This window comes from Caretta caretta, chromosome 1 (assembly GCF_965140235.1).
Source record: "Caretta caretta isolate rCarCar2 chromosome 1, rCarCar1.hap1, whole genome shotgun sequence".
In the NCBI taxonomy this organism is placed as follows: Eukaryota; Metazoa; Chordata; order Testudines; family Cheloniidae; genus Caretta; species Caretta caretta.
This window is the reverse complement of record NC_134206.1, coordinates 244,262,891-244,285,694: the sequence shown is the minus strand read 5'-3', so window position 1 is coordinate 244,285,694 and position 22,804 is coordinate 244,262,891. Positions and strand designations below refer to the sequence as shown.

The window sequence follows — 22,804 nt, the reverse complement described above, 5'->3', positions numbered from 1 at the left end:
ACATAGGAATTGCCATACTGGATCAGACCCATGGAAGTATAAACGAGGAAAGTATAAAAAAAGCCTCAAATCGGTAGAGGTGGGATAATCTGCCTGTCATGAAGATCTTATCCCTAATAGTTACAGAGACAACACTACGTTCACATATGGTATTAATAATAATGTACTTAATAGCATAATGTATATGGCACTGAATCAATATATATTAAAGCTAGGATGTATTTTGTGCAAGGCTGGCTGGTAACTAGTGCTAAAAATGGAACTACCCCAGGTCAGGAAATAAAGTGAGTGCGTGCAAAGAAGAGAGAGAGAGAGAGAGATTTCAGAGAGAGAGAGATCATCTTCACAACCCGGCCTGCATAGACCAGTACACGGTAACATTTTAACATAAATTAGAGCTGGTCAGGAAATTGGGAAAAGTTCAAAATTTCTACACACGAATGGGAACAGGAAGTCCAGGGTTTTTTTCTTTTCGCCTACAGTGTTTTTTCATTTCCAACTTTTCCTGTCAGTTCCAACACGTTCAAATAGCAAATCGAGATAAGGTCCGCACGCAGAGCCAACATCCGATTCCTAAGTACAAAACACAGCGCCCCGTTCCCCCTTGTGAGGACCGGCCTCCCGCAGGCACCCGCGGCGGGCGCTGAGGACTACGCTTCCCAGAGAGCCTTGCGCAGAGCTGGCCCCGCCGCGCGGCGAGCGGGCCGGGGCGGGCCTGGGCGCCGCAGCGGCTCGGGGTTGGCTGGCGCTGCCGCCCGGGTTGGCTGGGCTCTTTTCCGTTGAGCCGCCGCTGGCGCGTGGGCTCGCGCGTCGGCAGGTGAGGGCGGCGCCCTGGGATCGCTGCTGGGAGGCGGCAGAGGGTGCGGGAAGCGGGGGCCTGGAGGAGGCCAGGGGCTCGGCTCCTGTCCACCCTTCCAGGCTGGTGGGGCAGCAGGGGGCGCTGCTGGGGTGCGGGGCAGGGACCGGGACTGGCCGGCGGGCGGGGCAGCACAGGGCAATATGAAATATAGGAAATTTCAGAACTCTAGAAAGTGGAAGGTGTTGGCTCTCAATAGCCATAGGGATGTTTTTTGAGTGAAAAATCTTAAATGTTTCGCAGGTGTTTGGGTCTCCCCTCTCCTTCCCCCCCCCCCCACAGGAATCTAGGGACCAGTTTCATACAATTGAGAAGGAACTGCAAAAATACTACCCAGTCAGTGGTTTTTGAACATCACTGGGCATGTCTGGCACAGCCTTAGTCATTGTTCTAGCAGGGACCCTTATTCCATACAGCTCACTAGAGAGGTGTTCCTATGTTTTTCTGTCCTACCTGGCCATATGCTCTCTGCTACTAAAATGTACACTGTTGTCACTTCTGTAGGTGGTGGAGTGAGCACCATGGATTCCTCTCCAGGAATGTCCCCCACCTCCAAAAGGTGAGTATGTCTGCAGCGATCCTCAGACAGTTCCACTGCCTCCCCATTCATTTAGCTTCTAAATTGCTGTCCTGGGACTTGCTCTAACCTCTATCCTATTGCATAGCGCCAATCTTCCTTTTCAACTCGTTACGCTGATATAACGCCAGTGTCCAATCTCTCCTATCCCATAGTGTTATTACTGTTGCTGTAAGAGTCTTCTCCTCTGCATCTCCTCAACTGTACTCTAATTCAAATAATTTAAAACCATTTTTTTACCCATAAATATATTTCTTATTTTCTCCCTTTGCTATTGTTTGTTTATAACTGTATTATTTAACTCTAAAGAAATGTCATTTACAGTTTGTGTGAAAGCTGCTATACAAAATGGTTGTATTAATGTATCTTCAGCACTCACCTAAGAGATCTGGAGATTAAAGATCCTGAATTCCTTGGGTTTCTTATATATCAAAAACCTGATGTGAACAGCAATATTGATAACAGATCCCTAGATGTTCCCATTAGTGTCACCATTACTTTGGTCTCATGCATTCATGAGGCATCTGGCTGGCTCTTGAGGTCTAAGTGTCCAGGCAGGTTCTGGCAATGGATTTGTTTAGAAAATAATTACGTAGTTAAGCTGCTTTCTTATTCTTAGTCCTTTTAGAGTTGACATCTGAAAACCAAGGCAGTCTACTCAACATGGCTACTAAGGGCCAAGTTTTCAGAGCGAAGCCTGAGGTCTGTGTACAGATGCACATCCACATACCAAATTTAAAAATTAATGATTCACAAAGCACAGTTTTTGTGCCAAAACTTAGAATCACAATCGCATGTGGATTTTGCATGCCGACATATATATGTGATGTTAGGGTATCCCTAAGTATCCTATTTAGGTGCCAAATACACACACATAAAAGTTTCTCTCTGTCCCTCACTGTCAGAGTGTGAGGGTTTTATTTCTGTGCAGCTTAAAAGAAAGGATGCAGTCTCCTGTTGAACCGGAACTTGTAAAATCATTTCTAGCTGCTGTTGGATCAAGGAGCAGTGATAATCCAGTAGGATGCTGAGAATGTACATTAGACTCAGCAGTCAGACATCTTTTCTGATTGAATGGAGTTTTCTTCTCTCCCTCTTCCTCTTTCACTTCAGTGCTCTGATACTGTCACCTCTGACATCTTTCCCTGCAGACTGACATGGCTTATTGGTACCTCACATCTTTTTCCTCTGAGTGTTTATCCTCTATCCAGTGTCTGTTTTTTGTGTGTTTCAGTCTAGCAGCAGACTTGTCTACTACCCCCAGTAACCCTTATTCTTTCTCTGCCCCTGCTTTTTCTCAGATTCCCCCTCCCCAGCAACCTTGTCCCATTCCCCTTGACCCTTCTCTCACAAAAACCACTACCCACCCTTTTCCTCCAACAGGCACCTCCTTTCCTACCACACTTGGGTGAGCAAACAGTTCCACACTAAAGAGACAAGGTGGGCGAGGTAATATCTTTTATTGGACCAACTTCTGTTGGTGGGAGAGACAAGCTTTTGAGCTACACAGAGCTCTTCTTCAGGTCTGGGAAAGGTACTAAGACCTTCACAACTAAATACAAGATCAAACAGATAGTTTAGCATAAGTACAGGTTTCAGAGTAACAGCCGTGTTAGTCTGTATTCACAAAAAGAAAAGGAGTACTTGTGGCACCTTAGAGACTAACCAATTTAGTTAATAAGTAGTTAGCACATATTCTAAGGGACCATTCAAGGTGAAGCAGCCTGTTAACACCCCTGTAGCCATAACACCGAAAGGGGGGTTAGTGGTTTACAGATGGTTGTAATAAGCCATAAATCCTGAGTACCTTTCCACACCTGAGGAAGAGTTCTATGGAGCTCGAAAGCTTGTCTCTCTCACCAACAGAAGTTGGTCCAATTAAAAAATATTACCTCACCCACATTGTGTCTCTAATATCCAACACTGCTACAATAACACTGCATAGTTCCACATTAAGGCTCTTGTATCTCCAAAATGCCACACATCCTGTTTTAGTAATTTTGAGCTCAGACTGTTGGAGGCAGAGAAGATATGAACTAAATGTATTGTAGTACTACAGCTAAACACAATTTAAAAAAAAAAAAAGGTGATATCCTTGAAATCAGATTTTTAACATTATCCTAGTGCAGTTATTGTGCGGAATTCAAACTTTGAGAAAGTAATTCTGCCACAAGAACAGTCACCATTGTAAGGTACAGTAAGCTTGTATGAATGAACGGCCATTGGTTCCTTCTTCTTCATTGTTTTAGCAGCATTTTTTGTGTGTGTGTTTTCCACTATTCTGTCCAGATTGGCAGCCCCCCATGTCTCCTCCAGATATACCAATTCTCCAACTCCAAGTCAGGGGGATTCTACTCCTCTCCCTTCCATCAGCGAGCGCCTGGCCTTCCTCCGTCCCTCCCGGGAGCTGCTGGAATACTATCGCAAGAAGATCGCTGAGTTTGATGAAGAACACGAGGACCTTTTGAAAAGGCTAGAGAGGTACAAAGGAACATATGATGAGCAGGTAAATAGCTTACTAGTGACGGACTACATATATACACTGTTGGTTGGCAGAGAAAGGGTTAATACTCTCCTTTAGTTGAAGACTTAACATCGCTGACATAATTTATGACGGGAATTGCTGGGGAATGTGGCAGGACTGAGCTGAAGGGGAATCACTATGTCTTGAATCACTAGAATTGAGTGAATTCTGGCCATCTGGTCTCCCAATTTAGGAGCCAGTGGGGAGAAATGCTGACTATGATAAGACCTTTTGTTTTAGTTTATTGGGCTCTACTTGTGGGAAGCCTCTACTTATTGGGCTCTACTTGTGGGAAGACTTTACGCTGTTTGCGGTTTTCTTAACCTTTGAACACTGGGTTAGACGTTCACCTGGTCTGTTGTACTATCCTTTTCCTTTGCCCTGCACTCCACGGTGGACCTGTGAAGAGTGAATGGTCATTTGGCCAAAATTAATGAGCGTTTTATTGGGACAGACTTTATTTTTATTGCAGTAGCACCTGGGAGCCCCAGTCATGGACCATGACCTCATTGTGCTAGGTGCTGTACAAACGTCATAAAAATAGTTCCTAGCCCAAAGAGCTTATAATCTAAGTAAAAACTATCCTATAAAATGGAGCCTCTTCTAACAAGCCGGATGATCTCCTAATGCCACACTACATCAAGCAGATGTATAGCTGTGTCCTGTAAAATTGGCACTTTTTCTACTGAGGAGGTGTCTGGGAGAGGAGTGATCACCTTTTAAAACATTATACACTGAGCTGCTCATGAATCAGCCATCTCTAAAACAGACTGAGAACCCTCAGGAGATGTAGGAAATATCTCAGTTGCACATCTGGGTCAAAAGTGGGGAAAGGCGCTAAACACTGCAGGTCTCCCAGGATCCTCTCCTACAGGAATGCTCTTCTGAGAGTTAGTTACTTCTCCCCCATGAAAACCATGATCACTGAGCCAGTTTTGTAATTGGTCAGAACACTTATTATTAAACCCTGCAGTACCCCAACCTTAACCCATGGGAGGTTTTTGAGAATAACATCTAGGATAGGTTGCTCCATCTTGTTTAATACTTCATGATCACTTGGATCGAGGCAGAGCATTGCATGGTGGGAGCTACAGTCTCCATGGGCAGGAGCTTGCTGTTGAAGTCTTCTCCAGACAAGCTGCCAATACTGCCCTCTGCTGGTTAAAGTTTGGTGATCCAATTTAAGAGTCATTTGTGAACTTGGAAGAATTAGTTTCAGTAAATGTTGATAAATTTATTTCAAGGTACACACACAAACAGATGAAAAAAAATATTTCCATCAATGATCAAACTTTACAGATAAGCAAAGTAAGAAAAATGCCACTTGAGAACTTATTAGAATTTGATTTAAGGCTGTTTACTTTGTATGTTTTGACATATGATAATTGATGTTTTAATGGTTATAAAGCTTTAATGTTTTGAATCTCAATGTCTGCTGTCATCAGTGTTGTCTGACGTTCCCCATTCCCATAAGCTCCAGCAACTGTGGAAAATTTAAAAGTGATAAAAATTGAAAAAAATGCTTTACAACATAATTTTACTCATTCCTGAAAACTTAAATTGATAAAAAATAAAATTCTGTAGTATTCATCAATTATAAATAAAAACAAAATTCTACCAAGGCTAGTCATTTGACACACTAACAGCTGCTAGTTTTAGATGCAGACTCGGGTCATCTGAGGCAAAAGATGCTCTTTGTCTCTGTTGTCAGTACCATTTTACATGCCCTGTTTTCTCTCCATAGCACAAACTACAGTGGGAAATGCGTCAACGGGAACAGGAGATTGCCGAGTTACAGACGGCTTTGAGTGACATGCAAGTTTACCTCTTCCAGGAAAGGGAACATGTGCTGCGCCTCTACGCTGAGAATGATCGGCTGAAAATCAGGTGCAGAGCTGGAGATGGTGGGGGGAAGAGTTTTCTTCGCTGTTTCTCATGGGTAGGTAGTGTTTCTGGAAGCCACATGAATTAGTAGAGCCATCTTGAAAGCTTTTTGTTCTGTGTCTGTACAGCAGATTGCAGTGTCCTGCTCTATAACTGCAGCACCTAGGCACTATAGTACAAGTTGTTATTAATCTCACTATGGGTCTAAAGTCAGTGAAAATGGCAGGTATGCCACACTTCTGAGGATCAGGCCCAATGCAATCCTCCCAAATGCTGAACTGGACAAAAGAAATGCTGCTGTTGCTCCTCCCTTCTATGCAGATCTACTGTACTGACTATTATACAATTATTACAAACTTCCTTTTTTAAAATGTGAAATGACTGTGCTGCAGGACTCCTAGTCTGCTGTACCAGAGAAACCAAGGATCTTGCTGCAGAACACAGGCCCACAAAACAGGGACTTGGTATAACAAAGAGCGAAAGTTTACCAACGGGTCCGGTTCAATCACAAAATCACCTACTTCAGCTTGGAGGTTCTGGTTTAACTCAACTTGACATGAGCTTGGCATAATTCTTTAGCTGCATTTCTTCTATGCAGTTTTAGAAGCAGGAAACTCATAGAAAACACAGACCAAAGAGGGTAACTCCTCCGTTTTCCCAGAGCTACCTGTTTTGTCTTCTGGTCAACACCCCTTGTTTGTCTGTGTTAAGGTAATGAGCCTGAATAGGCTCAGCTGCACCAAATTAGCTCTCAGTAGCACATGCCTCCCTAAGATGCTTCTGAACTCCGGATGGGAATTAATCTCAGCAGTTTTTGGTTGGCTTGATGGGGTCTCCTTTTATGTGTGGCTGGTAGTGTTCTTGTGTACCCTCAAACCCTGTATATCCTAAAACCCTGTATATCCATCACATTCCGGATTATCATAGAATCATAGAATATCAGGGTTGGAAGGGACCTCAGGAGGTCATCTAGTCCAACCCTCTGCTCAAAGCAGGACCAATCCCCAACTAAATCATCCCAGCCAGGGCTTTGTCAAGCCTGACCTTAAAAATATCTAAGAAAGGAGATTCCACCACCTCCCTAGGTAAAATTGTGGTGGAATATATGAGCTTCTAAGGCAAAGGAGGTTTCTCAATCTTCTGAAAAGCAGAATAACTACAGGATTGAAGTCTTCCTAACTAGGTCATATTCCCCCTGGACTATGAGCTTTTATTAATAAATTCACAGTCCATATCCTTTCAGTATCTGCCATCCCTATATAAGCCCATGTACGACTATCAGGCAGTTCTAAAAGGGGAATTCCTCAGTGCACCAGCAGAATGGAAACTCCTCCCATTCATCTTCAGTGTTAACTGGGTCTCTTGCAGTCTGGCTTAAGGACAACATTGTCTCATGGGCTGTGACAATCTGAAGAACAGGTTAGAGCTGCTCATTTAACTACAGTAACAAACCTCTAGAGAGAGTACAGGCTTGATGTATTTTGGAATAGAAATGTGCTGATGCTTCTCCATGAATTCCAGGGAGCTAGAAGACAGAAAAAAGATTCAGCATCTCTTGGCTTTGGTGGGAACAGACACAGGAGAAATTACGTATTTTCATAAGGAGCCTCCACACAAGGTAAGACCATTCATTGGGAATGCCCGTTTGCCACCTTTCTGGCAGACTTTGCTTTGGGTTCAGCCCCTAGAAGCTCTACGCAGTGAGTTGCCAGAAAATGTGGATGTTTGAAATTCAGCTGGCTTTGTGTTGGTCTGATACACACTGTAATAAACTAGCGCTGGGACTCGAGACACAGAGTGAGGCCTTCCCACTGTCTTGGTAGTTAGTGTTGGGAAATCTGGGTTTCATTTCCTGCGCAGGAGAGCTGCAAAGGAAGTATGTTGTCCTCCAGGAGAGTAAGTGTGCCAAGTTTCAAGAGTGGTGACTCTCCGCAGCATTGTATAGGGGATCTGAAGTTGGGTGTATGTAGTCCCGTTTGACCAGAAAGGTCACGGCTGTGATGCACGGCATGAAGGGTGGGCAAAAAGCAGGGCCTCCCATGATGTGAGGGTGCAGAGTGAGACTTGAAATAGTGGGCCAGATTCTCTACTGTTGTCTAGTCCCTCCTGCAGGCTGCCAAGGTGGTGCCCAGCAAGCCTATATAAGCTGCTTCTGTGTATGTAATTGCCTATTCATTTCTTTAAGTAGTGTGTTGCTTGTTTTGGGGCTTGCCCATGCAGGCTGGGCTTCTGTCCCCCATCCTCTCTCCCCCACCCCTTTTATTTATTTATGTATTTATTTTGTTTTTAATTTCCCGCCAGAGAGCGTGATTGGCTCCCGGTTGTGTAATCTGCTTTAAAAAAAAAAAAAAAGCTTTAAAAGGCTGCTTGCTGCCATCTTCACTGCTCAGGTTGTGCAAAAGTCCCGGAAAGCAGCCCTGAATTTCCTTTGTGTGTGGGAGCTTTCAGTTGGTTCGGATAGTTTAACTGGCCCTGGCAGAGGCAGTGGGAAAGGGACATGTCCAAAGCTAATTCCTTACTAGCATATTTGTGTCTTGGGGGATTGTGGCCAGCTGGTGCAAATGCTGGAGCTGGAGCCATTGCAGAAGCACCATGAGAACGAGGGAACTGTATCAGCTCCCTGATGGCTGCTTTTTCTTCTTGCATTGAGTGGATCTCAGCACACAAGGTAGATCTGGATCAATAGCTGCACCAAGCAGGTAGTTCTTGCCTTTGATTTCTTCCTGGGTTTAAGTGTATGGGTATACGTAGATTTGTTATACATATGTTTCGCAGTCCACCAGTTGGCAAGAGGGTAAGTGGAGGAAAAAAAGCACACTGTTGCTCTTCCTTTCCCTCCCACATCTGAATGCTGGATCTTCTGCTAAAGGCCTTGTCAAGGTTCCTTCCCCACTCTGAACTCTAGGGTACAGATATGGGGACCTGCATGAAAACCTCCTAAGCTTACTTTTACCAGCTTAGGTTAAAACTTCCCCAAGGTACAAATTATTTTACCCTTTGCCCTTGGATTTCCACTGCCACCACCAAACTTTATCTGGGTTCCTGAAAAAACGTAGTTTGGACACGTCTTTCCCCCCAAAATCCTCCCAACCCTTGCACCCCACTTCCTGGGGAAGGTTTTGGTAAAAATCCTCACCAATTTGCATAGGTGACCACAGACCCAAACCCTTGGATCTTAGAACAATGAAAAAGCATTCAGTTTCCTTACAAGAAGACTTTTAATAGAAGTAAAAAAAAGAATCACCTCTGTAAAATCAGGATGGTGAATACCTTACAGGGTAATTAGATTCAAAACATAGACAATCCCTCTAGGCAAAACCTTAAGTTACAAAAAAGACACACAGACAAGAATATTCATTCTATTCAGCACAGCTATTTTCTCAGCCATTTAAAGAAATCATAATGTAACACATACCTAGCTAGATTACTTACTTAAGTTCTAAGACTCCATTCCTGTTCTGTCCCCGGCAAAAGCATCACACAGACCCTTTGTTTTTTTCCCTCCTCCCAGCTTTTGAAAGTATCTTATCTCCTCATTGGTCATTTTGGTCAGGTGCCAGCGAGGTTACCTTTAGCTTCTTAACCCTTTACAGGTGAGAGGAGTTTTCCTTTGGCCAGGAGGGATTTTAAAGGGGTTTACCCTTCCCTTTATATTTATGACAGGCTTGATCCTGTTCCCATTGAAGTCAGTAAAGACAGGACCAATCCCCAATCATTGAGAACTATACAATGGCGGAAGAGGTGGAAAATGTGATGTTCAAGCAGCCCCATCGCCGTGGGCATCTGCTCTCAACACTGATATTCCTTTTGTAAATGTCCTTACCTTGCTCCTGCTGCACTGATGGGCATGCTGCTCTTTTAAGTCTCTTCCCACCCTTCTAGTATTCATTCTTGATGCATGGGCTCAGAGAACAGAATGCAGGACGTTCAGGTAACAGATCTGTTTTTGCTCCTGTAGGTCACCGTTCCTCAAAAACCAATCAAATCGAGGGATCCACATGAACGGAGCAATACTTACACTTCTAGAACAGGTACCCCAAAAGTGACTTTCCATACCAGCCAAAAGACAAGTACTTGGAGGGTGGCTGAATATCACGATAGTGCTGGATGTGTGAAAAGCGTGCAGTCGCCATGAGCTCCCCAAAGCCAGTGCTAGAATGTTTCCTGCCGTGACTTCTGCTGGAAGATGCTGTGGTGCAGTAGCTGCAAGCTCTTCCTTTCCTTCAGGGCAGCCAGCACATCTACAATATTCCCTGCTGGGCAAAGTCTCACGCATAGGCTCGGAGAAAGGAGTGGAGTAGTTATCTCAATTAATCTTGTTCTCTGCAGCAGGCACTAAAAGAAGCACATCAAAACCAGCAGCAAAACGAGAGAAACCAGAAAGTCCTGAGAGATATCACAGAGACAATCAAACACTCTTACTGCAGGTAAAAAAGCATTTACTGCTCAACAGATGCAACTTCTGCCCATGCATGGTGTGACACGGGTGCCTTCACTGGAAATGGCAAGGTCAGGGCATGCTGCAAAAGGGAGAACAGATTTTCCCAAAGACCGGTGGTTAACACTCACCAACCAGTCACAAACTGCTGCTGAGCCCTACATTGGTTATCAAGAAAAAGGGGGGAGGGGAGGACATGGGAATCACACAGCCCCCTTACTGCATTCCAGTTCTCTGGCTCCCAATCAGCACCTTGGTCCAGTACGAGGAGTTATATCAAAACTCTGCTCACATATACAAAATGTTCTTCTGACCTGAAGAGACAGCCACCTTACCACGTCAGTGTAGGTTTGGATCTTACCCAAAATACCACCCTGCCAGCGAATCCTTTAGTGTCTAAAACTAAAGATTTATTATAAAAGAAAGAACAAGATGAGTTGTTAAATGGTAAAGCAATTTGGTACATACAACAGACTACAAAGTCCATATTGTATCAGGTTTTTAGCAGTGTTGGTGAGTGTGCTGGCTTGAAAGTCCCTCTAGAACATATCCACAGCTTGGATGGGTCGTTCAGTCCTTTCTTCAGAGCTTCAGTTATAGAAAATTTACTCCAGAGGTCGGAAGCGGAATTGAAGACAAAATGGAGAAGATTCATAATGCCTTTTATATTCTTTTGCCATGAAGCTTGCACTTCCTGTGTTCCAAACACAAGTTTCACAGCACATGGAAAAACTTTAGAGTTTTCTGTCTTAGGCATGCCCATACATGGCTTCCTGGCTCATCAGATGTGGTCCCTGATCTTTTAATGGGTTTATTATACAGCTGATGTCCCTTGATGGGCCATCAAGCAGGCTAGGTGATGCTTATGGCAATCTGTCTGGGGGTGTCATCCAGATGCATAACACCAGTTTGAAATACAGATATATACCCTATATATCTATAACTCATAATACAAAGGTGATACAGTTTGCCAAGTATGATAATCTGGTTTATGTTTGTAACATTTTTGCAGTTACATCACATGGCGTATCTGATCAGATTCCTTGCAATTTTATAATATTGGTGTTCCACATATTCCATACAGCGTCACACATGGGTTTATATAACAGCCAAATATGCTGCTTTCCTATGCCCTCTATCCTTACACTGGGCATGCCCATCTCCACTTTATGCTACCCTGGCAATGCCTCCCACTTACTCCCAATCTATTTAGCTCTCTCTGCAATGGATTTACAAGGGCAGTAAGATTGGCATGAAACAAGAAAAGCTTTTGGGTGATGAGAGCCCCAGTGCTGCTCTAAATTGCAACAGGGGCCAGAATTAGTGATGCACAAAAGTGACTTAAATTCACCTTTGCCCCATCACTTTCCTTCCTGTGCCCAATGCAGGAAATGAATGAAGAATCTGGCCCACCTTCTGTAAAGTGTGCCTCTCACATGGGATAGGGAAATCTGTTACAGGAAACTTCTAGATCTCCAAAGCAGATTGCTCCTAACTTCAAGGCCTGCAGAGAAATTAGACCTATATAATATAGCATTATAGGGCAGGGGGTGTTTTCTCACTGTGTCTGTGCCTAACCTGGAATTTAAACAGGGCTCTCAAGCAGGGCAGCATGCCTGGTGTATGATCTCACTCTATGCCTTCCCTGTGTGCCAATCCAGGTAGAGGCCCTGCAGGCTCAGATGGAAGAGCAGACCCGGTTATCCAAAGAGCAGCTTGATGCACTGCTAGAGGACAGGCGGATTCACGTAGAGGAAGTGCAAGTCCAGCATCAGAGGGACCAGGACAAGATCAAAACCCTGACAGATAAGTGAGTGCAAGAGAATGGTTCTGGTTTAATCGTGGCAGGAAACCCAAAATATAAATATCACCTATAGGTTTGCAACCTAAGGGCTTGGCTACACTTACATTTTATAGTGCTCTAACTTGCTGGCTCAGGGTGTGAAAAATCACCCCCCTGAGCGCAGCAAGTCAGAGCGCTTTAAAGCGCTAGTGTAAATGGGCTCCAAGCGCTGGGAGCCGGGCTGGGAGCTAATCTCCTCGTGGAGGTAGAATACTAAGAGCGCTGGGAGAGCTCTCTCCCAGCACTCGCGCACAACTGCACTTGCACTTCAAAGCGCTGCTGCAGAAGCACTCCCACGACAGCGCTTTGAAGTTTCCAGTGTAGCCATGTCCGAATAGGCAGAAAAGCAGAGTATTTGGTCAGTTGCTTTGTATGTAATTGATTGAATAAACTAAAAATCCTCTTTCATCCCTGGAGAACTTGGCCCTTGAAAGTATGCGAGGGAAGCTCCTGGCCTCTCTCATCCCATGCCCACTCCAACTCCCAGTGAGAGTACAGGTGAATGATGAAGGGAATTGGGGAAGGCAGTGATATTATTACTTTAGTTCAATCCCTGTCTTCAGGCTCCATCAGACTCAAAACCTGCTGTATGAGAGCACGCGTGACTTCCTTCAGCTGAAGTTCGATGCACGAGCCAATGAGAAATCATGGATGGCAGAGAAGGACTGTCTGTTGAGGAAGCTTGATGTAAACAGGGATCAGCTTGTCATCAGCAGGGAGCCAGAGAGAGAGAAGAAGAAGGAGAGAGACATCAAGCCGATTTCTCAAGCAGAGAGTGAAATGTGGAAAGCACAGAGTGGAGAACTCAAGGTAATTGCTGTTCCCTTGGAAAAGAAATCCACCTGTTTATGGATGGAGGTTTGAGAGTCTAGGATTGGATCTCACCATGGTACTTTACGGAGAAACTGGTGTTTCCTGTTCCCAGGATACATTTGTTATGCTGACTGAGGCATAGAAAGATGCACTTTACAGGGAATGTTGTTGCTTATTAACTTTAAAGAGAAAATGCTATGAAGCCAGAACTCTGTTAGTTTATAATGGCGCTTCACGGGGTTTTGTCTCACAAGACTAATATCCCCCACTCCTTCCACACCCAAAACAAGCATGTAGCTCCTCAGCTTGTTCCACCTGCCAAGTGGCATATCGTTGCACAGCTCTCAAACTCTTTATTAGGACTAGATATTTCCAAGCATGAAATGGGCAACCATCCTTTGGAATAAATTCTGCTGACTGTTGGTAGTAAGAACACTCTGTGTTTTGCCTGCTGTTGTGAGAACACTGCTTTTTTGGGAATAATGCCACTCACAATTCTGCTGCTCCCATCCAGCTGTCAGGTTTTTTTTTCTTCAGCCACTAATGTACTTGAAGGGAGAACCATGGGAACTTGTACTGCCCTCATATTACATGTACCCATAATAGTTTACTAACCACAGTATATACCTGAAGTAATTCCTTTATCCACCATTGAAATGCAGCCACCTCTGAGATGGAGAGCAGCAATCAAACAGAGGTGAGATGGGGAATTTTTGACTGAGGACAGTGGGACCAACCCTTGCTTTTTTTTGTGGTTTTTTTTTTAAAAGGGTTGTGGGTTCTAATGACTACATGGTGGCTAGAACCATGTTTGTTTTGTATTTTAATGTCTCATCTGAACAGAGTTGATCCTGTAATTTGAAGGAGTTTTGGCATTCTTAGATCTCTAATCTTTCTTGTCTGGCTACCTGCACCAACTCCAATTTCTAGGGTTACTCATTTGGTTATTTTCTGTCATGATATCTCCACCAAAGAGCACTCACAGAGTTGTGACAATTTTCTTGCGTCCCACCTTTGTTCTTTAGGGAGGGAAGTGCTGTGTGTACTGGCTACCTGCCTCCAGCATCTATTAATGCTAATTCTTTCTCCTGGGCTCCAGTCCTTACAGGAGCAGCTAACACAGGTGCATCGATTGGCAGATATGTACCGAGAGCAGTGTGTTGCTCTGGAGGGTGAGCTGGCTAGAATTCGTGAAGAAGGAGATGTTAGCCGAGAGCTTTTCAAGGTAACTCCTCTGTCTGCTGCTGCGGGATGGGTTTGCAGCCTCTTGGGGCTGTCTGATTTCCCCTTCTCCATATTCATGTTTGTTGATGGTGCCCTTCTCTACAAATTCTATTGTGCTTTCCTATCCCCAGGAGCGCTCAGAGAAGATGGGGAAGCGTTTGCGGCTAATGACCCAACGATATGAGGCCCTGGAGAAACGGCGTAGCATGGAGGTGGAGGGCTTCAAGAATGACATCAAGCAACTTAGACAGAGGTTGAAGGACATAGAGAAACAGCTCTTCAAGGTAATAATTGATCATCTTTGGGGCAAGGGCTGAGATGGTATTGGCCCAGCGGGTGGGGGGAGAAGTGTCAGGGTTGAATATTCAAATCTTTGGAGCCTAAGTTACTGGAAATTCCTGTTTTTTCTTACTTGGGCCTTTAGAGACTTGTAACATATGGTACCTTTCAGTGTTATGGAAAGTTACAGGTTATATGTATATTGTGAAGAGAAAAATATTCATAGTTGTTAATTGAATAGGCATCCAGATTACTAGAGATTGGTGTGATTATACAGTGGATGTAGTTAAGGCACCTAGTTATGCTACTTCTTTAAGGCTTTTCATCTGCTATCTCCAAGCACTTTACAAAATCTGATTCTCCCAACACAATTGTGAGGCAAGTAAGTATTAACTGCAGAAGTATATTCTGTATGGAGTGTTGCAGACCTGTTTGGCTTTTCTCCTGACAGTTCTAGATATTGATTCTGCTCTTAGTGAAGTCAGTGAGAGCTTTGTCATCAAGCTCAGTGGGAGCAGACCTGAGTACTTGGTGCAAAGAATTAGGGCTCAAAGTGCAGAAGTAAGTTCAGCTGGTCATACATTGAATATAATGACTTCGGGAATATCCTGCTTAGCAAGGGTTATTCAAATGATACCACAAGAAATGGTTAACTTGCAGAAATTAAGAAAAGAAAAGGAAATGGTTAATCAAATCCACGTCAATACCTAGTTAATTATTTCAGCCTAATTGTATTGTCCTATTCTTATTACATCCATGACCACAAGGGGGTGCATTAATAAAATACAACATACAGGCTAGACCAATGGTTCCCAAACTGGGGTTCGTGAACCGTTGGGGGGTTCGCAGAACGTTACGGGGGTTCACCAGAAAAATTTCACTAATGGCGGCCAGAGGACCCCGGACATTGGAGGCAGCAGGTGGGACCTGGTTGCGGGGCCGCCAGCCCGAGCCCGAGCAGTCTGCGGGGCTGGCAGCCCGAGCTCAGTGGAGCTCAGTTGACCGGGGTGATCGTGGGGCTCCTACTGCTGGACCCCACTGGAGTGCGGAGCTGGCAGCCCAGACCCCGGCGCAGGGCCAGTAGCCTGAGCCCTGTATGGGAAGGGCGGCAGCTGAGACCCCAGGTGCGCAGGTGGCAGCTCAGACCTCTGTCCTTGTCAGACAGGGGAAGTTGGCATCGAGGGTAGAGTGAGCAGGGGCCACGCTGTATGTGGGGGGTGGTCCAAGCTAACTTGTCCCTTGCAGGACACCCTCCTAGGGACGGACCTTGTGGTGGAAGTAAAGCTGTTTGGAAAACAATCAACTGAGTGTTTCAGTAATCTTCATGACTTCCTGGCAGAACATAAACTTCAGTTGGATCAGTGCAATAAAACCAATATAATTGCACACCTAAAAGGACTTTGCACAACTTTCAGGGAATACTTTCCAGCTATGTCAGGCGATAATGACTGGATCTGCAACCCTTTTGAGGATACCACTTTCTCAACACCGATATTGAACACTGAGGCAAAAGAGAAATTGATTGAGATGTCCTGTGATTACGAACTGAAAAGGAGTTTCAGAAATCTGTCATTGATCAACTTTTGGCTGAGTTTAAGAAATGAGTACCCCCTTCTGGCAGAAAAAGCTGCTGTAGTTTTGTTACCATTTTCAACAACGTACTTATACGAGAAAGCGTTTTCTTCCTATGCACATCTGAAAACCAAATACAGAAACAGACTTGATACCGAACCAGACCTGAGACTTTCTTTCTCCAGTGGTTCCAGACTTCCAAGAGTTATGTAGAACAAAGCAAGCGCATCCATCACACTGAGAAAATATAAACTTAAATCCCTGGAAATATTCATTTTTAGGAGGGGGTTCACAAGATTTTACAATTTAGTGAAATGGGTTCGCGGGCTGTTTAAAGTTTGGGAACCACTGGGTTAGACATAACAACCATGATCCTAAATCATTCTGGTTATTCTACATCAAAAAGAACTATTCGATAACCAAATGCAGTCTTCTGCCAAGGCAAGAAGATATCCTCACTACCACCTGTAGAGGATGTCTCCTGAGACTACGATTGAGACTTAAGTACAAAAAAGCTGGGTAATAAATATATAATTTGTCACATTTTAATGAGTCCTTTTAAATTATACTGGAAATGATTTGTTAAACAGCTGACCATTTACTGATACATTTCAGGTTACACTTTAGAGATCCCTCTTCCATTGCACTGGTAGGACACCCCCATGATACTAACAAGACACCTCCATTATCTACACTCCATCCTAGAGCTTCGTTCCATGTATGATGTCAGGGCAGCTCAGACACACTGGTTGTAGTTCCCCTTGCTAGGTACAATGAATCTCCTTGGACAGGATTGCTCTCTTCATAATTTTCTCCAGATCATACACCACATACCAAGTCTTTCTGGTTTGTTTTTTTTTCTCCTCTCTCTAGGTGACCATGAACATTGGCCCAGACCAGGACCTTGCAATTCTGCATGAGGTCCGCCAAGGGAACAGACGAACAAGGAAAATTCAAGGGGAGCTAAGAAACCTAAAGGCAAAAATCTATGGCTTGGAGAACGAGTTACGGATCTGCTGACACAGATGTATGACCCAGCACAACGGTGCACAGAACATGACCAGTGCTAGACTAGGAAGGTCACATTCTCAAGGAAAACTTCCATAAATCTGCTTTCCAGCATCCTGTGACAGAAACTTAAGAACACGTAACCTGCTGTGAATCAACAGTATATCAGTGTGCTGTGGGGCTTGGATAGTTTGTGGAATTTAATGCTAGGTTGCGGGGGGCGGGGCATTACTTTCATCTTAGCATGCCTTGCTCTACTACCTTTCCTAATCGATGAGATCATTTGTAGATTGTATTGAAGTCCTCGTGTAACTTATATAATGTTTCCATAGGACATGGTTACAGCCTCTAGGCACCTTCACCTACTATGAGCACAGGGCAAAATGTACTGTTGTCCAGAATGCAGCCAAAAACAACAAAAGCTACATGTGTAACTAATAATCATGGAGAGGAACTAGTCCTCCAGGACTCAAGTGTTCTCTCCTGTTGCTGTTCTAGAAGCGAGGGACTGTATAAGGCCCTGTTCTACAGTAATGGGAACTGTATTAAGAAAAGCAGTTTTTAAACAAAGACAAACCCTAACCCTAAACCTTATTATGATGTCTAATGCACCCAGGACATAATTTGCATTTTCTAAACAAGATACCTACTTAATCTAGAAAGTGTCTATTTTAATTCTGCCTAAACACTCTGAAGTCCTGTATATCCAGGGCAGCATAACCGTGTTTTCAAATTGCTTCTCTTCCCATGATTCTCTGCCAGCCTGGACAGGCCAGAAAGGGAAACATTCACATTATGAAGCTCTTTCTTTTGTGAGATCTCTTCTCAAACCTCCACCAACCTTCTCTTACCCCCCACTCCAAAGCTGTGTCGCCTCTAATGCCTTTTTTCCCCTCAAAGGTCCCACTCTAGGCACCATCAGTTCATCTCCCCCAGTGGTGGAAGTCCTGATATAGACCAGCCATTGCCCTTTTAACTGCCAGTGTTGTCTAACCCTACAGCTCTGAACAACACAGTGGCTAAACTACTAGCAGCCACTGGCACCTCTCACTGCTGCGGGATATAAATGGGCAGTAACAATGGTGGAAAACTTCTGAAGGAGCATAAAGGCTAGAGCAGTTGAGGCCAGAGAGCTTGTTTATACTATAAATACAACCCTGGTTGCATGACCCTTGTCCCCAAACCAACTAACAAGATGATTTCAGTTTGGAGTATCGGCTAGACCTTAGCAGTAGTTTGTAACTAGTCTAAAGCCTAGTTGTATTTGCAGGGTATACAGTCCTTTATTTGTAATCCAGCATATTGTAACTTAAACTCACCACCTTACTTCTTCCTACACACAAACTAAGGGAAGAAGACTTACCCTGTTTATAAAGATGTCTCAGTGCCTTGATAGAGTTTCTTGCTGTAACTCTATACCATTCTTGCCAAATGTGATGCCAGAAAGCTGATCCCTTTCTGGGATTTCTGGCATACCCCACCAGGGCCATGAATTTATTTTTTTTTTACTGGACAAAGAATCAATTTTTGTGATTTTTATTTTTTTTTATTTTTGTAATCCAGACTTTTACAATTAAAAATGAAGTTGGAAGATTCCTTGTCAAGGGGTTCCCTTTCTTCTCTCTTTGAAGGGTGTGGCTAACACAGGTGCCTCCTCCCCGTTCCAGTCAGATCTACTGCTAGCACTCCTGGGATAACTATAGCCAACCTTAGTCAGGCTGGTGGGTGGTAGCCAAAGTGGGTCCTGGCTCATACTGTGTGTGAGAGGAAGGTGAGGCAAAGGGTCCTCTTGCACTGGTGCATTCTCTTTGTAACAGGCTTGCTGCGTCTGACAATACCTGCAAATTAACCAGGTGGGTGGGGGCATATTCCTGTGGCTAGAGGTCCTAATAGTCTCACCTTACTAAACAAGAGTTCCCTTAAGTCAATGGGAGTTCTCATATGCTCTCACTGTGAGTTAGGATATCAAAATCTGGCTCCTGATGGTCTTACTGCAGCACACTGTGTAATGGAATATTAACTGCTTGTGCTGCAGCTTCCACCTACCTTAAGTTTTTGCTCATAAGAAGTCAGCACAGCAGTTTCCTGAGCTTTGTCAATTTGTCAAATTCCTCCGAGTTAAGGAATTGCTCATCGCGTTTGATATTTGCATTTCTTCACATGACAGCCAGTAGATGCACGTTGTTTAATCCCGGGTTATTTAAATACGTTTCTCTCTTCACAGCTCCCTATTTCCAGTACTGAATGTCATGTGAAAGGCAAAACCCAGCAGCGAGGCAATGGCCCTGTGCGTATGGCAAAGCAAACCTCACGGTACTGCTGTGCCACCAAGGCATCTATCCAGCAAAACCCAAGTGCTGCCCAAGCTAAGTGAGCTGTAGCTCACGAAAGCTTATGCTCAAATAAATTTGTTAGTCTCTAAGGTGCCAAAAGTGCCACTCCTTTTCTTTCTATTTTCAGTGTGTCCCTGGGACGTGAACCCCTCCCCGCTGCAAAAGTTATACTAATGTTGACTCTGTAAATCCCTTTCTTTATTTTGGAAACTGTCATAGGTCACCTCCAAGGGCAGAAGGCACAAAGTGTTACTTTTGTTTTTCCTATATCTGATAAATTCATGTGATGTATATTTAAAAGCATTGCTTCCAATGTCCGTTTCCAAAACAAACCAAGCCAGGGGCCCAAAGCTCAAAAGTGACTCTAAATAACCGATCACTGTGCCACTGACAGATCACAAAAAGTAGTAGCCAATGGGGAATCATCATCAAATGGGAGTGTTTCTGGTGGGGTTTCATGGGGAAAGGTACTAGGCCAAATGTATTTAACATCGTAATCAATGGTCTGGAAGTAAATATAAAATTACTGCTGATAAAATTTGCAGATGACACAAAGTCTGGCGGAGTGGTACATAATAAGGAGAAGGCCATCAGACAGACCCATCAGGACTGGTTGGTAAACCAGACCCATTCAAGCAAAATGTATGTTATTACAGCCAAATGCAAAGTTATCCAACTAGGAACAAGGAATGCAGGCTATACCTATAGAATAGGGGAACTGTATCCTGGAGAGCAGGGACTTTGAAAAGGATTTAGGGGTCAGAGTAGAGCAGCTCAAGCAACTCAACATGAGCTCTCAGTGAAATCCTGTGGCAAAAAGAGCTAATGATGTGATCTTTGAATGTATACGCAAGGGATTAGTGAATAGGAGTAGAGAAGTATACAGCATTGGTGAGACTGATACCAGAATATTGCGTACGATTTTGGTATCCACATTTTAAAAGGGATGTTAAAACATTGGAGAATGACTATTTTTATGGCTATAGTCAAGAAAATGCCTTGCAGTGAGACCTAAAGATCTCCATCTGTTTAGCTTCTCAAAAGAAGATTGAGAAGTGACTTGATTACAGTGTGTAAGTACTTTAACAGGCAGACAATACCAAATACTAAAGGGCTCTTTAGCAGAGAAAGGCATAACAGAACCCAGTGGCTGAAAACTGAAACCAGACAAATTTAAATAAGATGCAAATCTTTAACAGTGAGGGTGATTAACCATTGAAACAAACTATCAAGGGAAATGGTGGATTCTCTCTCTCTTGATGTCTTCATATCAAGATTGGATGCCTTTCTGGAAGATATGCTTTAGGCAAACAAGTTATTGGGCTCCATACAGGGGTAACTAGGTGAAATGTAATGGCTTGTGATACACAGGAGGTCGGATTAGATGACCTAAGGGTCTCATCTGGCCTTAAACGCTGAATTTTCTATAAGTGGAATATTTGTAAGATTTTTTTTCAGCAATCATGCAGTTGCACCTCTATCAACAACATAATATAGAGCCATTACCTCAGCTAACCTGCTCAGAGCAAGTTTACGTGACTCAGAGGTAAAAACACCGGTGTCCAGTCTATGCTACTGCTTACACCTTTAGTAGCACTGCTTTGGAAAAGCACTTACAAATTTTGTTAGTGTAGATGGACCTTGTGCATGCAGTCCAGCATTCAGGAGCTGGAATGTACCAATCCAGTAATCATAAACAACTCTATGATAACGCAAGCAGACACTTCAACAGGATATGAGACTGAGCTCAGTTTTAACTTTTAAAGCCTTTAATTGACTTTAAGATCCCCTCCTGAACGTCTTTCCTGTACAGTTAGATTTTTGCATATTATGAGATGGTGTAGGGGGTTCAGATAATTTCTTATAACACAGATGTATTTAATAGTGTCTGTTATAGCAAAATACATAGATAGGATCCTGGCCAGTATGCAGGTCAGGTTCTCCCACATTCAAAACTGCATAATCACTAGAGTTAGTTGAAAATTTTCAGTTGATTTTTTTTTTAATTGACAAAGGGCCTTTTTAAAAACAAAAAATTGTATGAAAGATGGCTTCAAAAAGTTTGACGCTATTTTGTGCTAATATTCATGTCACTCTGACTTGTAATTCTTCCCCTGTTTTCCCCTTGGAAAATGGCGCAGCCTAAACAGCCATTCCCAAGCTTGTGGGCCAAGTTGCCACGGTACACAGCTTTAAGATGTCCTACTAGCTGGGATTCTGCACCACGTATTTAGTTTACAGCAAGGGTGGAAGGGACATGGGGTTGGAGATTATAGTGACCTGCAAAATAAAAACAAGTGAGGCTTTCACTTGTGCCCCTTTTTAGTGCAAGGCCTGAGCCAAAAAGGGAAAGGTGATTTTTCCCTATTTGCATTTCCCCTTGGTGCAGGCCTTCTCTGCTCTGGAAGCCTCCTTGGTGAATGAAGAACTAGTAAAACTATGCCATCACAAGTGACTGAATGCTGAGCAACTGATAGGACAAAGGATTTTTAGGCAGATTTAAAACTTTTTTATTGGTAGCTTTTTGTTAATCGTTCCAGTGACTAGTGAACTATCTGAAGAAAGGACCTCTTTGCTGAAGTGTCTGATAAGCTGCTCACTCAGTTAAGTTGTACAAATGCATGCTTTGAACCCCCCATACTAGCAGTCAGGCTGCATACTCAGGGCCTCTAGACAGGAATTGGATGGTCACTTAAACTGAGTAAAGGCCATGTCTTGTAAACTATTGCTTTGGGTGCAGGGAACACATTACAAGTTATTAATAATAAGAGTGTATTATTAAGAAAATCCAAGTAGGTGCTTTGTTATACAACAGCTTCAATACCAATGCAAGTGGGTATCTCACTACACAGACAACAAGGGCTGCATTGATTGAAATGAGTGTGATTTAAAGAACAAGCTTGGATTTCACCAACCATACTTATCCAGGACTCTCTGAACTCTGCTATATTGATTTAGAGATCTGATGCCATTGCTTTTACTGTAAACATCTGTCTTAGGCTGTGGTTATAACACACAATACCAAGGTTCTGACACACTGTCCAGTACATCATAATTTTTCAGGTGTAGATGTGAAAGTTGCAAGCTGCTCAGCATTTTCAGAGTTTTATTTTGTATATCATCTTTCATAAAAACTACTGCAACCATGTGCGGCTGGTGATCCAGCCGACTGGGAAGGCTAACCCCTGGCCCCTCCCCTTGTGCCTGAGGCCCTGCCCCTCCCCTTCTGCCTCCCCCTCCCCTGCAGGAGCCCAAAGCACCCCCACCTTGGCCCCAGCGCCGGACAGCCGGGGTGGGCGAGGCCCCAGCCCTGGTGTGCCGCAGCCTCAGCGCCCACAGTCCTTGGGCGCTGCGGTCACAGTACTCCCAGCCCCAGGGCTCCGGATGGCCGGGCACTGCGGTCGCCGCACCCTCTCTTGCGGTGCTTGTGCAGCCAGCACCCGGCAGGCAGTG

The 22,804-nt window shown here is 43.9% G+C and overlaps 1 protein-coding gene across 6 annotated transcripts; it reads left to right on the top strand.

Moving 5' to 3' along the window:
- Nucleotides 1-696: 696 nt before the first annotated feature.
- On the top strand, nucleotides 697-18,609 carry CCDC77 (coiled-coil domain containing 77). 6 transcript variants are annotated; one of them, XM_048829053.2, is made up of 12 exons: nucleotides 697-817; nucleotides 1,361-1,415; nucleotides 3,750-3,939; nucleotides 5,702-5,844; nucleotides 7,363-7,459; nucleotides 9,800-9,872; nucleotides 10,171-10,268; nucleotides 11,941-12,089; nucleotides 12,686-12,932; nucleotides 14,035-14,160; nucleotides 14,291-14,443; nucleotides 16,884-18,609. In XM_048829053.2, the coding sequence occupies exons 2-12, from the start codon at nucleotides 1,378-1,380 to the stop codon at nucleotides 17,028-17,030; spliced, it is 1,461 nt and encodes a 486-aa protein (XP_048685010.2). In that variant the 5' UTR covers nucleotides 697-817; nucleotides 1,361-1,377; the 3' UTR covers nucleotides 17,031-18,609. The 6 variants fall into 6 exon arrangements, with proteins under 6 accessions (XP_048685010.2, XP_048684994.2, XP_048685019.2 ...); XM_048829037.2 differs by having other exon boundaries at nucleotides 3,723-3,939; XM_048829062.2 differs by lacking the exon at nucleotides 697-817 and adding an exon at nucleotides 828-860.
- Nucleotides 18,610-22,804: the final 4,195 nt, after the last annotated feature.